The 14859-nt window shown below is 44.9% G+C and overlaps 1 protein-coding gene across 13 annotated transcripts in view; it reads right to left on the bottom strand.

The window, feature by feature from the left end:
* Nucleotides 1-14859, bottom strand: part of larp4aa (La ribonucleoprotein 4Aa) — a 57358-nt gene that overhangs the window by 6647 nt on the left and 35852 nt on the right. For 6 of the 13 annotated variants that reach the window (XM_089004405.1, XM_089004422.1, XM_089004470.1 and 3 more), the window contains 5 exons: nucleotides 14245-14360; nucleotides 14069-14110; nucleotides 9525-9710; nucleotides 7009-7063; nucleotides 6759-6920 (listed from right to left, as the gene is read on the bottom strand). In XM_089004405.1, coding sequence (XP_088860531.1) covers nucleotides 6759-6920; nucleotides 7009-7063; nucleotides 9525-9710; nucleotides 14069-14110; nucleotides 14245-14360 — 561 coding nt within the window. Of the gene's footprint in view, nucleotides 1-97; nucleotides 743-6758; nucleotides 6921-7008; nucleotides 7064-9524; nucleotides 9711-14068; nucleotides 14111-14244; nucleotides 14361-14859 lie in introns of those variants that run through there. The other 7 variants (XM_089004428.1, XM_089004452.1, XM_089004479.1 and 4 more) reach the window with 3 other exon arrangements.

Raw genomic sequence — 14859 nt, 5'->3', positions numbered from 1 at the left:
ATATATATATATATATATATATATATATATATATATTGTGATATCATGAGAGGCTAGCTCTCATCGGGACAGGACAAGAAGTGCAATGGACGACAGGTTTGGATACAAACAAAAGGTTTTAATCAAGGGTTCCAGGGGGAATTCACAAGCAACAAAGGTTTGAATAGTGACTCTTCCAATACTTATCAAAATAAAGTCTCTTTTGATACTTAAATCCAAATAAAGTCTCTTCTGATACTTAAATTGAAATAGTCTCTTCTGAGGTAAAACTGAAGACGGAGTTCTTTTCCAAGAGTCTCTAGGCCTCACCCCTCTTGACGTCCTCCTCATGTAGCCTAGCCACATTAGCTAGGTTCAAATCCAGTGTCCAGTGGTGTGGTCCCAACTGGCAATGAGTTCCACGCAGCAATCAACTTCTTCACAGAGCACAGCAATCGAGCTTGTCTTTCCCCAAGCTCCACACTCAGAGGCTCTCTGCCTTAAGAGCCTTGCTTGCCAATCAAGCCCTGATCAGCTGCAGGTGTGTGGTTTTAATTGCTGCCTTCCACCAGATGGGGCCAAGACTCTCTCTGGGTGGAGCCATCTTAGGGGGATGTATTTGCCCTCCAGGACACAGCCTCTCGTGACATCACACATCCCCCCCCTTGAGACCGACGTCCTCGGCGGGGTGAAGGATGCGAAACAGGCCAGGAAGGCCTCCCTTCGGGAGAGGGCATCCGCATTGCCTTGGCGCTTGCCAGCCCTGTGGACAACAGAGAAGTTAAAGGCCTGCAGACTCAAGAATCACCTGGTTACTCTGCTGTTGATCTCCTTGTTCCTGGCCATCCATTGGAGAGGAGCATGATCAGAGAGCACTGTGAAACGTCTTCCCAGGAGATAGAAGCGCAACGACTCCTGCGCCCATGTAATGGCAAGGCACTCCTTCTCCACTGTGGAATAATTCTTTTCCCTGGGCAACAGCTTCCTGCTAAGGTACAGGATGGGATGTTCCTCTCCTCCATGTACTTGCGAGAGTACAGCCCCCAGACCAACTTCTGATGCATCCGCTTGCACCATGAAGTCCTTGCTGAAGTCTGGTGCCACAGGATCGGACTGGAACACAGTGCCTGTTTTAGATTGGGGAAGGCCATTTCGGCCTCTGGGCTCCATTTCACCAATCGGGAGTGTTTTTTTGTTGTCAATTCTGTCATGGGGGCTGCTGTAGTAGCAAAGTCAGCGATAAAGCGTCTATAGTAGCCAGCCATGCCTAAGAACGACCTCACCTGCTTCTTGGTAAGGGGTTGGGGCCAATCTTGTATAGCCCGTAGTTTTGCTTCTTGAGGCTTCACCAGCCCCCGTCCTATAGTGTAGCCCAGGTAGTTGGTCTCGCCAAATGCCAACCTGCACTTTATCGGGTTTGCTGTGAGACCTGCTTTTCTGAGGGAGTCAATCACAGCTTGCACTCGGGGTAAGTGACTCTCCCAGTCGGGACTGTGTATGACGACATCATCCAAGTATGCTGCTGCGTACCTCTTGTGGGGGGTGAGAATCCGGTCCATTAGGCGCTGAAACGTGGCGGGTGCTCCATGGCGACCAAACGGGAGCCTGGTGTATTGGTAGAGCCCCTCAGGTGTGGCGAAGGCTGTCTTCTCCTTTGATGCCGGGGTCAGGGGCACCTGCCAATAACCCTTTGTGAGGTCGAGAGTGGTGATGAAGCGTCCCTGTCCCAGGGAGTCAATAAGATCATCAACACGAGGCATCGGATACGCATCAAATTCAGACACCTCATTCAACTTCCGATAGTCATTGCAGAATCGTATTGACCCGTCTGGCTTGGGAACCACCACGATCGGACTTGCCCAGGCACTTTGGGACTCCTCAATTACTCCAAGTTCCAGCATCTTCCGTATCTCCTCCTGAATAGCTGCCTTACGGGCCTCCGGCACCCGGTATGGACGTTGGTGGACTGTTTTTCCAGGTGTGGTGCGTATCTCGTGTTGCACCACGTCAGTGTGTCCAGGTATGGAGGAGAAGACGTCTTGGTTACGCTCAACCAATTCGAGGGTCATCTGGCGTTGGTGTGGGGACAAACTTGGACCCATCTGAACTTCTTCTTTTGCCGGTTCCTTAGCTTCCTGGGGGGAAGACAACTGAACAGCGCCTCTCTGGCATGCCATTTCTTTAGGAGGTTAACGTGCTAAATCTGCTCAGGTTTCCTCTTACCGGGTTGCCTCACCTTGTAGTTTACCTCCCCCACGCGTTCGATGACCTCAAAGGGCCCCTGCCAGGATGCCAGGAACTTGCACTCCACGGTTGGTACCAAGACCAGCACTCTGTCCCCTGGCTTGAACTCTCGAGGCTGGGCAGGTCTATTGTAGGAGGCTTGCTGCTGTCGTTGGGCCGCTTCCATATGTTCTCGCACTATCGGATAAATGGCCTTCATCCTTTCCCACATGTCCCCCACATGCTCGATGAGGGTACGTTGTCGGCACGGCTGCTCTTCCCAAGCCTCTTTGGCGATATCCAGCAGTCCCCGGGGTCTGTAAGAGTACAACAACTCAAAGGGTGAGAAACCGGTAGAAGACTGTGGTACCTCCCTCACGGCAAACAGCAAGTATGGGAGCAGTTGATCCCAGTTTCGGCCATCTTCTTTGATAACTTTCCTCATCATGGCCTTGAGTGTTTTGTTGAATCGCTCTACCAATCCATCTGTCTGCGGGTGGTAGATGGTGGTTCTCAGTTGCTTGACCTTGAGCAGGGCACACAGGTCCTTCATGACCTTGGACATAAAGGGGCTTTCCTGGTCGGTCAGTATCTCCTTTGGGATCCCTACCCGGATGGCGAGAGCAAACAGTTCCTTTGCAATCTGCTTTGTGGTAGCCTTTTTGAGGGGAACAGCCTCTGGGAACCAAGTGGCATAATCCATCATAACCAAAATATACTGGTGTCCCCTAGCACTTTTTGGTAGAGGTCCTACTATGTCCAGCCCAAGCCTCTGAAAAGGGGTCTCAATGATGGGTAAGGGAATGAGCGGGTTTCTGTATGTGGGCTTTGGCGCCACCTGTTGGCACTCGGGGCAAGAACGACAATAGTTCTCCACATCCTTGTGCACCCCTGGCCAGAAGAACCGTTGCAAGATTCTCTCTTTTGTCTTTTCAACCCCTAGGTGTCCCCCTAGCAGGTGTGTCTGTGCCAAGTCCAGTACCGTGGCTCGGTGTGGTTGTGGCACAAGAAGTTGTTCACATACTTCATCCTTTTGCTTTGTCACCTGGTATAACAGCCCCCGGTCAACCGCAAAATGGGGGTATGTGGGGCTTGTCCTTTCCCCCAGTACTACACCCTCTAAGACCTGCACATTCTTCATGGCGTTGGCAAGGGTAGGATCCTGTAACTGGGCTGTACCATACCGGCCTGTTAGAGGAGGCAGCTTCTGGGTCCCTGGGTTCTCATTCACTACGCGCGTCTTACCTCTCGCCTTCCGAGGTAGTCGGGCCAGTCTTTCCTGTGTTTCTCTCCACAGTGGGTGAAAGGCCGGGCAGTGGCATCCAATCAGGAGGGGGACAGGGAGAGAGTCAACCACACCGGCTACCGTGCGGATGATTCCCTTGGTTGTGGTCATGGTGAGTTCAGTAGTGTGGTACTCTCTGGTGTCTATGTGGACGCAGGAGACTGGAAGGGTTTTCTCTGGAAACTGGTTGGATCCACCAGCGTTTGGTGCACCAAGGTGACCAGGCTTCCGGAGTCCAGCAGGGCTTCAACATCCTGTTGATTCACCGTCACTGGACAGGTGGGGCGTCTTGTTAGTGAGCTTTCAGTACCCCCCAGGAGGGAGGCATACTGAGCAGGGTGGGCACTGGAAGAGTCAGCGGTCGGCATGGACTCTTCCGCTGGTTTTCCACACTGCCATGAGATGTGTCCCGTCTCTCCGCATCTGTAGCATCGTCTGGTTTCAGTGCCACTGGGCGTCCGCCACTGCCTGGGTGGACTTCTGACACTACCTGGAGCAATCTTGGCTGTGTTGGCGAGCTTGGGCAACTTTGGGCGGGCCATTTCAGTCCGGCATGGGGATGTGTTGCCGGTTTCCCTCTTGGTCGTTCGCAGCATCTCCGCTGTGGCCTGGTACAGCTCCACCGCTGCCACTGTTTGACACGCAGTGGTCAGCGACTGCTGACTGATTATCCTTTTTGCCTCATAGGGCAGGGCTCGTAAGTAGCGATCTACGACAATGGCCTCGACCACCTCAGCTGCCGTGCTCCTTTCCGGTTCCAGCCACTTCCGTGCGATGCGGGCCAATTCGTGCATCTGTGCCCGTGGAGGTTGGTCTGGCTGGAAAGTTCAGGTGTGGAAGCGCTGTGCCATCCCGGACTTGGTGAGCCCATGTCTGCTGAGAATTTCAGCTTTTAAATAGTCGTAGTCTTCTGCTCTGTCTGCGGTCAAGTCCAGGACAGCATTGAGCGATTCCCCTGTCAGGAAGGGTGCAAGCAATCCCACCCACTGCTGCTTGGGCCACTTTTCTCGAGTGGCGGTTGCTTCAAACGTATGCAGGTACGCCTCAATATCATCCGTCCCACCCATCTTGGCTAAAAAAATCACCCGCCTTCACCCGGGGAATATTCTTGGCGGCCATTTGTTTCTGCAAGAGCAATTCCTCTGCCTTCAGTTCATTGGCTCTCTTTTGCTCCTCCAGGAGAGCCAAATTGGCCCGATATTGGGCTTCCTGACTTGCAAGCAGGGTTTTCAAAATGTCTTCCATTTTTGTAATTGAGGATATTTTCAATTTAGAAAAAACATAACACAAACCATCAATTTCCATGCACTTACTAACGCTTGTCCAGTGCCCGCATCCTCCACCATATGTGATATCATGAGAGGCTAGCTCTCATCGGGACAGGACAAGAAGTGCAATGGACGACAGGTTTGGATACAAACAAAAGGTTTTAATCAAGGGTTCCAGGGGGAATTCACAAGCAACAAAGGTTTGAATAGTGTCTCTTCCAATACTTATCAAAATAAAGTCTCTTCTGATACTTAAATCCAAATAAAGTCTCTTCTGATACTTAAATCCAAATAAAGTCTCTTCTGAGGTAAAACTGAAGACGGAGTTCTTTTCCAAGAGTCTCTCGGCCTCACCCCTCTTGACGTCCTCCTCATGTAGCCTAGCCACCTTAGCTAGGTTCAAATCCAGTGTCCAGTCGTGTGGTCCCAACTGGCAATGAGTTCCACGCAGCAATCAACTTCTTCACAGAGCACAGCAATCGAGCTTGTCTTTCCCCAAGCTCCACACTCAGAGGCTCTCTGCCTTAAGAGCCTTGCTTGCCAATCAAGCCCTGATCAGCTGCAGGTGTGTGGTTTTAATTGCTGCCTTCCACCAGATGGGGCCAAGACTCTCTCTGGGTGGAGCCATCTAAAGGGGATGTATTTGCCCTCGAGGACACAGCCTCTCGTGACATCACAATATATATATATATATATATATATATATATATATATATATATATATATATATATATATATATATATATATATATATATATATAGAGAGAGAGAGAGAGAGAGAGAGAGAGAGAGAGAGAGAGAGAGAGAGAGAGAGATATACAGTGACCATAATTCATTCCAGGACCCTGTTCGTAAAGCGATTTTTTCGAACACCGAAACCATCTCTTTGCTCCAGTCACTTGCGAGTTGACAGCGCGGGGGGGGGGGGGGGGGTCTGCCTCTCCCGGCCGTTCTCCACCTTTCTTAAATGCACTTTTAGCAGCACTTACTTTCTTTGGAGGCATGATTAGGGCTAAAACTCTTCGTACACCTATATTAAATGCTAGAGCAAAACGCAGCACGTCCACAAGCGACAACAGTTGGTCACAGAGAGAGCGATTCACCCGTACGCCGCTCAGCACCCCACCCTCGTGTACGCACTCACGCGTCATATTGGCGTTCGAACTACGAAGCAAGAATATCTCGAATATTTTGTTCGAACTCCGATTTGTTCGAACTGTGAGGCGTTCGAGAACCGAGGTGGCGTTCGAGAACCGAGGTACCACTGTGTGTGTGTGTGTGTATATATATATATATATATATATATATATATATATATATATATATATATATATATATATATATATATATACTACTACTACTATCTGTTACAACAAAAATGTTCGTATGTACCACTGTTCATGACTTAAATGTTCATAAGTAGGGGATGTTCTGTCATTGCAATAAATAATCACACATGCAATATTGATCAAGATATTCATTATCATTTTGGTAAAAATTTTCTCTGAGAAATGAATGTGAATGTGTTATAGTTTGGACTCTGGAATGAATTCTTCGAGAGATAATTAACTCATTCACTGCTCTTCCTGAATTTATTCGGGAATTGAAAATATGATGTGGAGCACCATTCCCAAATTTGTTCAGGTTTTGTTTTTTCTTGCGGGTGGCGACAACAAGGCGCTGGTTAGCATTCGCCTTTTCTACATCCGCCCACATATCACTCAAGACCCATATAATTTAGGAATTGACTCTTTTTTTCTGATGAAAGAAGAGAATCTAAGGTTCATAACGCTGTATCAAATGTTGATGTAGTCCTAAAACTCCATATTTTGTGGGTCCTGCCATTTGAGTGACAATGACCAAAACCGTGGAGTGGAGACATTTTCAAACATTGACTGGCAGCGAATGAGTTAACCTCAAAAATAAAGTGAGTTTTCGGTCGCTGAGCAGACTGTGGTGAAACTTGAAGGTACCATTGTCAATGGACTTTTTTTTTGTCCTACCTTGTCCCTGTACAAACCGCGGACGACATCTGACATTCGGTTCTCGAGCACGGGTTCTTCTTGGGTACTGATCACACAGCCGGGAAGTGGAGGGAAATTCGTGGCAGCCAAGTCGAATTTGGCAGGAGAAACCTTCACCTCAGCCAGCGGGACGGGCCTCTGCTGGGAGGATAAGGAAATAAAGGTCATCAGTGATTGTCACGACAAAGGTCTCAACATCGCGACTGTCCCAATATTCGAGGGAGTGTACCATAATCCGGTCGTCTTCTCGCCTTCTGCGTGTCGCTCTGTAAATCGTGTTCCGTCTTAAAGGCAAACACTCAGTCAGAGGTCATTGGACAACATTAAAATGCATAATACAGTGAGACCTCAACTTACGAACGACTTATAATACGAACTTTTCATCATACGAACGTCAAATTTATGAAAATTAAGCCTTATAATAAGCACTATTTTCATAATACACACCCACCACGGCCGGTCGACCAAGCACACGACCTTCGGATCTGGCGAAAGTGATCTCACACGACCAAACCGCGCTCCAGCCGGCGCTACTTTCCATACCCCTTCTCATTGAATGCACACGTCGATCGCCTACTTGGAGCTTTTTGCTGATAATTTTACTATTATGGGACCGGAAAATAAACACCACAGGATCGTGTTCAGCCTCAGTTCAAATGTGGTGCGTTACTATGAATACATTGAAGAAACTACCAGCCGTACACATCTACTCTGCTCTGTTTGTTTGTCATCCAAGACTTGGGGTACATTCAGGTTCGAGAATAGCGCACGACTTCTTAAGACTCTAGGCTGTTTGGAAAGCATTGTCTAACTGAATGAGCGATGACAAACACTTCCCAACGTTTTTTTTGTTGCTCCACTTGAACGCACCCCCCTGTCAAGATGCGATAGAAGTGATTGTGATTGGCTAAAGGGTAGAGTCATGTGTCATGGTAAGCCGATCAGAGCTAGTGTTTTCACACACACCGGAACAGCGTGTCAATAGTCACGCTAAATTGTCACATGCGAGTTGGCAGCTCGGGCTTGGCTGCCGCTCGCGACACTTCAATGTCATTTCATTTCAACGAATCACTGTCACCTCACCAGTGACATGATTACGACGAAAGTGCATCGTTATGTCTTGTGCTCCAAAAGTTTGCTTTGCACGAGGTGATTGTTAGACGCGAGTGTGCCATTTTATTCGCCCGCCGGCCTTCTTTTGTCACGTTTTATTCCGCGTCCGTGGAATCATCGGACTCGCTCGCGCCTTTTGTTGTCATAAAATCTCTGCCAGCACCTACGGGACTCGAAGTGAATGCAGATGACACCGAGGAGCTTGTTGCTGACCATAGTGAGGTCATCAACACAGAGAATTTGATTTGCCTTCAAGAGGATAAGCAGAAGCAGGCCATTCAACAGTTGATGTGCCGGCTTTTATTGAACAGTTCCATTCAGAAAAGGCTATAAGAATCATCAACATGATGAATGATAATGTGATGCCTCAGTTTCGTAAGACCTTACAAGTCAGAAAGCAACAGGTGTCAATTAAGAGCCATCAATGACCATCACAAATGTAAATAAAGTGACTTTATTATACAGTGTTTCTTTCATTACAATATAATAGCACATTTATTATACATATGATAAGGAAGGTTGTGTGTAGTTTAAAGGTTATTTAGTTGAAAAGTATATTTTATGGAAACCCGCGAACGGATTTTTCCCATTTTAATGGTTTCCTATGGGAATTTTTTTTGTGGAGATACACACTTTTCGCCTTACACACTCTGTCTGGGAACCCATTAAGTTCGTAAGTTGACGTCTCACTGTACAGTGAAACAAAATTAATTGGTTCCCAGAAAGTGTGTGTAAGGCAAAAAGTTCATCTGCCGAACATTTATTTCCCATAAGAAACCATTAAAATGAGAATAATCCGTTCCCAGGTCCCCATAAAACAATTTATTCTAAATAAGCATTAAAACTACACAAAATATACCTTATTTTATGTATAATAAATGTGATATTGTATTGTAACTAAAGAAATAAACTGTCCAATATAATAAAGTCGTTTTATTGACTTTTAGGATGGTTGTTGATGTAGTTGCCTCTTGATGATATCCGAGTGAAGTTGCCGTGCTTTCACGGCGATAAAACCATCACTCACACTGTCCCCTGCTCGCTGCATTTCGTTAATCCAAATCAACAGAAGTTTTTCAACCTCTTCGATTGCCCGAGACCGTTGCTTCGACAACACAGAAACACCCTTAGCCACACGTAGCAATAGTCGACTTAGCATACTGGTACTGGGACGCTCAGTCACACAAACGCACACCTCATTGGTGTTTTTCGATGATATCCTTCTTCTGCTCGATCGTCATTTGCTTTTGTGTCCTCTTCGGCTTAACACTAGCCTGTGGTGGGGTCTTTTTCGGACCCATAATCGCAAAAATATCCTCGATAACAAACCATGTCTGCACTCAAAGAAAGGTGGTGAAGAAAACTAGTCCGCCAGCCACCGTGGCAGAGTGTGGTTTGTTTCGTCCGCCGAAAAAGTAGTTCGTCGGCCAAGGTTATTTGCTCGCAAAATTAATGTCCGTGAGGCGAAAGGTTCGTGAGCTAAAGCGTTCGTAAACTGAGGTATCACTGTAATAACAAAAGAAAATAATAATAATAATAATAATACATTTCATTGATAAGCGCCTTTCAAAACTCTCAAGGTCACTTTACAGTCACAGGATAAGTTTTTCTGTGAGTAAGCAGAGAGGTTACCTTCCACGTCCAGCCATGTTATTGTCATCGTTCGGGTCCAACGAGGAAGACGAGGAAGACAGATGAGAGAACATGGAGCTCAGGTCAGGCGCCGCCTGGGCCGTGTTAAGGGGGGCGTTGGGCTGCGGACTGTCCAAAGGGGCCGGGGTCACCTCGTTCACCCGCATGGGTGGCTTCATGTGGTTTCTACGGCAGAGGAGGAGATTAGTTGGACATGCGGCGCTTATTACAGACATGGTTGGTTGCTAGGCAGATTTCGGTTTTGGCAAGATGGGACCAAGTCAAAGGTCTTGGTGGTTACGGTGCAAAAGAATGATGATGGAATTACAATGATAACTCAGTTTACGAACGCTTTAGCTCACGAGCTTTTCACCTCACGAACATTCAATTCGCGAGCATATAGTCTTGGCTGACAAACTAGTTTCTGGCGGAAGAACCAAACAACACAGCTGGCGGATGAGTTTTCATCACCCCCTTTCTTTGAGTGCAGATGTGGTTTGTTATCGAGTGGAGTACTTTTGCTATTATGGGACCAAAAAAAGACCCCACCACAGGCTAGTGTTAAGCCGAAGAGGACACAAAATAAAATTAAAAGTCGAGAAGGAGATCATGGAAAAACACCAATGAGGTGTGCGTTTGTGTGACTGAGCGTCCCAGTACAAATATGCCAAGTCGACCATTGCTACGTGTGGCTCAGGGTGTTTCTGTGTTGTCTAAGCAACGTTCTCAGGCAATAGAAGAGGTTGCAAAACTTCTGTTGATTTGAATTAACGAAAAGCAATGAGCAGGGGACAGTGTGAGGGTATTATCGCAGAAAAAGCATGGCAACTTCACTCGGATATCATCAAGAGGCAACGACATCAACGACCATCACCAAAGTCAATAAAATGACTTTATTATCCAGTACAGTTTATTTCTTTAATTACAATACAATAGCACATTTATTATACATAAAATAAGGTATATTTTGTGTAGTTTTAAGGATTATTTAGAAGACATTCATGCGTAATAGGGACCTGGGAACGGATTATTCTCATTTTAATGATTTCTTATGGGAAATAAATGTTCGGCAGATGAACTTTTCGCCTTACATACACTTACTAAGTTCGTGAGCTGAGGTATCACTGTATATGGGATCTATCGACAGGTTGAAGCAAGACAAATGCAAGACTTTGTAGCAACTGAATTGCCGCGAGATTTCACACTTAAACTATGAAGTCAGGATGAAACTTGTGACAATGCTTGAAGCCCACAAGTCAAGACATTTAGCAGTTCAAGTTCCATTCGGGTGACATCGTACGCATGAAACTCTGAAAAGGTTTCCAAATAATACGGCAACATTTGTGTCTGCAAATGCAGTTTTTTAATAAAAAATATTTTGGAAATGTTGAAATGAAGAGTTTTTCAAGATCAAACGTAGCAATAGACATTCCAAAGGATGTTCCGGCGTGAAGCGCATGCATCCGGCTGTGTGAGGATATTTACCGGATGCTTCATAAATCTTTATTTTGCTTGCAATTAACTCATTCGCCGCCATTCCAATTGAAAAAATGACGTAGAACACCATTCCTTATTTGGGTGCCGATATAGTGCTGGCCAGACCTCTGGCAATGTTTTTCACTTCCACAAGGGACAGCATTTCCCTTTTTTCCATGTTCGCACTTCCAGATGTACGTACGTACATACATACATACATACATACATACATACATACATACATACATACATACATACATACATACATACATACAAACATACATGTATTGTATGGTATTTTGGACAGCCGCCCTCATTTAGGGCTTAGATAACTCCAGACCCAAATCATTTAGGAATTAACTCATTTTTTTCTGATGAAAGAAGAAGAGTCTAAAGTTTCTTACACTGCAGTGAATGTTTATGTAGTCCTAAAACTCAATATTCTGTAGGTCCTGGAATTCAAATGACAAAAGTTTTCGAAGTGACTAAAGTGTCGCTGCATTAAAAGTTGATTTAGTCGTAAGACTCAACATTCCGTGGATCCTGCAATTTAAGTGAAAATGACGAAAACTCTGGCATTGGAGTGGACACATTGGCCTTTTGTACAGCCACCCCCATTTCAGGCTCATATAACACCGGACCCATATCATTTAGGAATTAACTCTTTTTCTTCTGATGAAAGAAGAAGAGTCTAAATTTTCTTACGCTGCAGTGAATGATTATGTAGTCCTAAAACTCAATATTTCGTAGGTCCTGGAATTCGAATGACAAAAACCCTGGCATTGTAGTAGACACATTTTTGCACATCGTCTGGCAGTCAATGAGTTAAGATCGGGAGTTTGAGGGGAAGATGGACTGCGAATGGAAACAAAGTGATATTGCGAAACAGAAATCATCACAAGCGCTTTCACACTGAAATGCATCACTGTCAACCAGTGACGTGCGGTGAAGTTCTTGGCTGGTGAGGCACTGACGTCATTACAGTCAGATTTACAAACACATGAACTCTATAGAGTAGCTTATTCACCATTTGATTGGCAACAGTTAACGTGTTTTGTTTAAAATGTTATGTCCACCTTCTTTATATAAACTGTAGCATAGAAAAAAAAGAATTAGAAAAAAAAATTGTTATCATGTTACCTTTACTTATAAATGAAGTCTATGCGCCGCTCCTTCTGAAGAAAGGCAGCTATACATTCTTTGTAGAAGCCTTCCTTATCTTCAGTTTTAAAAGTCTCTATTTCTTTCAATTTAGATATGTAATCCGCCATTCTGAAAATAAAGCCAAGCAACACGAAAAAATGACTGGATGGTTGCACTTAACATGCGAACTGTTTACTGTAGCTTGCTCTCACTAGTTCTATTATTCTGCAGCCAAGGAGGCGCAAGAAGAATCTGTAATCACCAGCGCCCCCTGTCGTGAGGCAGGAGAACTGTGTGCCTCACCTATGCACACAGTTTTTATAAAAATACTGTAGTACAGTGTTTATAATGTAAAGTGGCTCTACATTGTATACACCAGCTAATCTGTAGACATTTAGTTCATATACTAAAAGTATTTGAACACTTCAATAACGATATGCAGAGGGACAGCAATGCGGTCTCACTGCAGAGCAAGCCAGCACAGTTCGCATAGTCATTGCGCAATCCATGGTGAGGCACAGCCGGCTGCTGCCTCACCGCTCGTCTCCACTTAGTATTTGGACGGTAAATGTGAAAATTCGGCGATTTTGAAAAAAAAAATTCCAAAAATGGTGAAGTTAAATGGAAAAGAACTTTTAAGTACAAATTACTAAATAAATAGAAGTGTTTAATTTATTTTTTCATTTGATATTTCCATGATGACAGGTGAGGCACGGCCTCACCTGCCTCCCCTGACTGCACGTCACTGCTGTCAACGATGGCCAGTGCAATAAATTTGTGGGTTCTTGCATGCATGAAAAGTCCCTCCCGGTGGGTGTTGCTGTTATTACAATCATAGAAAACACCACAATGAGATGAAAAGAGCGTCAGCGCAGAGCACCGATGAATATGTGGAACGATCGCGGCTTGGAATTGAAGCGGATTTATGTGATTACAGGATATGTGAGACAATCTCTTTTCCTCAATGGATGCTACCGCTTAGCTTCGTGTTTGTTTTCAACATTTAGCTTGTAGCACATGTGTACATTTCACCGTGACGTCCTTGATCCACTGGTGCAAAAGGCGCTTTTATCCTCATCTAGAACTGCTTACGACAAAGAGGGCGCAGAAAGTGCTTAAAATTAAATGACTGTTTTTTTGTGTTGTGTCACATTATTTGTTATTTTGTTTTGTTGTTGTTTTGAATTAAAGATGGTGCAGCGAGTGTCTGCCTTTACAGCAGCTCCTGTATTTTGTTTTTCTACTTCCTTTCATCACTTTGCTGCTGTAAATTTCTCCAGTGTGAGACTAATAAAGGCTAATCTAATCTAATATCAGAATCATCTTTATTGCCAAGTATATAGAACACACAAGGAATTTGTCTCCAGTAGAACACGCTGCACTAGTGTCATCAGAAAAATGGAGACACTCTACAGTTCTATTTGGGTTACTGTTTAGAGTTAATGGCTTGGGGGAAGAAGCTGTTTAAATAATAAATAATGTAATGTAATTTAATCTTTAAAAAATAATCTTTTATGGTGAATGTCTCATTTTTTGGTGGGTCTTACGTTCAAAGATACGATGATACCAATCACTGATTATGAAATGCTCTTACTATTGCAGCGCTAGATAAAATAACGGAATCCACAACTGTTCAATAGTCAGTGCCAAAGAAAATGCTGATGAACAAAGCTGCATTTGAAGAAAACTAAAACACGGACAATAAAATGGATGGTTAATAATTAGGCTGAAGGGGAAACATTTGCATGTAGCAAATGGGTAGCATCTGTAAAACCGAACTGCCAAAGCCACATCTGATGATCTTTTTTTTTAACTGATTGTGTACCGCCTCAATGGCGCATGACAGCCATTCATACAAAAAAAACGAGCAGAAATGGGAAGATGAGGGGGTTGCAATGAAGCTGATTGCAAAACAACATTGGTACCTGAAGGCATTTATAACATTCTTTCTTGAATAGAGGGGGACGCTGTGGGGATAGCAAGAAGACAGGGTGTGAGGAACAATTCCCTGCTGGGTGGTCAAAGCATCTCAAGGTCAGTCACTGAACATTCACAATGATGAGCGAGCGCTACATCAGGCAAAGTCAAATGGAAGCCATACCGATTTCTGTTGAACGGCCGAGTGATGGTCAGGGAACCAGATCCGGTTTTGAACTGTCCAGAGGCGTATCCGTTCGAGCCGTATCCGTTCACAAAGCCACTGTTGGGAAAGGGAGCCTGGAGAGACAAGTCCGCTTGTTAAAAAAAAGATACAGTTTCAAGAGAAGGTATGTGAAACCTCTATCATGAGCTCAGTAATAAACCCCAAAAAAAAGCTTCAACGAACATGACACAAAAAAATGAAATGTCCTAAGCAGGGATGCACCTGGGAAATTAAAAAAGGAGGTCAAATTTTAAAATGGATGGGGCTCGATTTAACTATATTGCCAAAGTATGCAAAAATGATTGAACTAAATCAAAATACATTCATTGGAGCATGATACAGTGGTACCTCAGCATACGAACGCTTTCAGCTCATGAGGTTTTCGCCCCACGAAAATTAAATTTGCGAGCATATAGTCTCTGCTGACGAACTATTTTTCGGCGGATGAACACCAAACCACACGGTCGAACATTGCCACGGTGGCTGGCGGACTAGTTTTCGTCACTCCCATTCTTTGAGTGCGGATGTGGTTTGTTATCGAGTGGAGTGCTTTTGCTCTTATGGAACCGAAAA

This window comes from Hippocampus bargibanti, linkage group LG01, assembly GCF_051943395.1.
Source record: "Hippocampus bargibanti isolate YZ-2025 linkage group LG01, ASM5194339v1, whole genome shotgun sequence".
Lineage (NCBI taxonomy): Eukaryota > Metazoa > Chordata > Actinopteri > Syngnathiformes > Syngnathidae > Hippocampus > Hippocampus bargibanti.
This window is presented reverse-complemented; position numbering and strand designations above follow the sequence as displayed.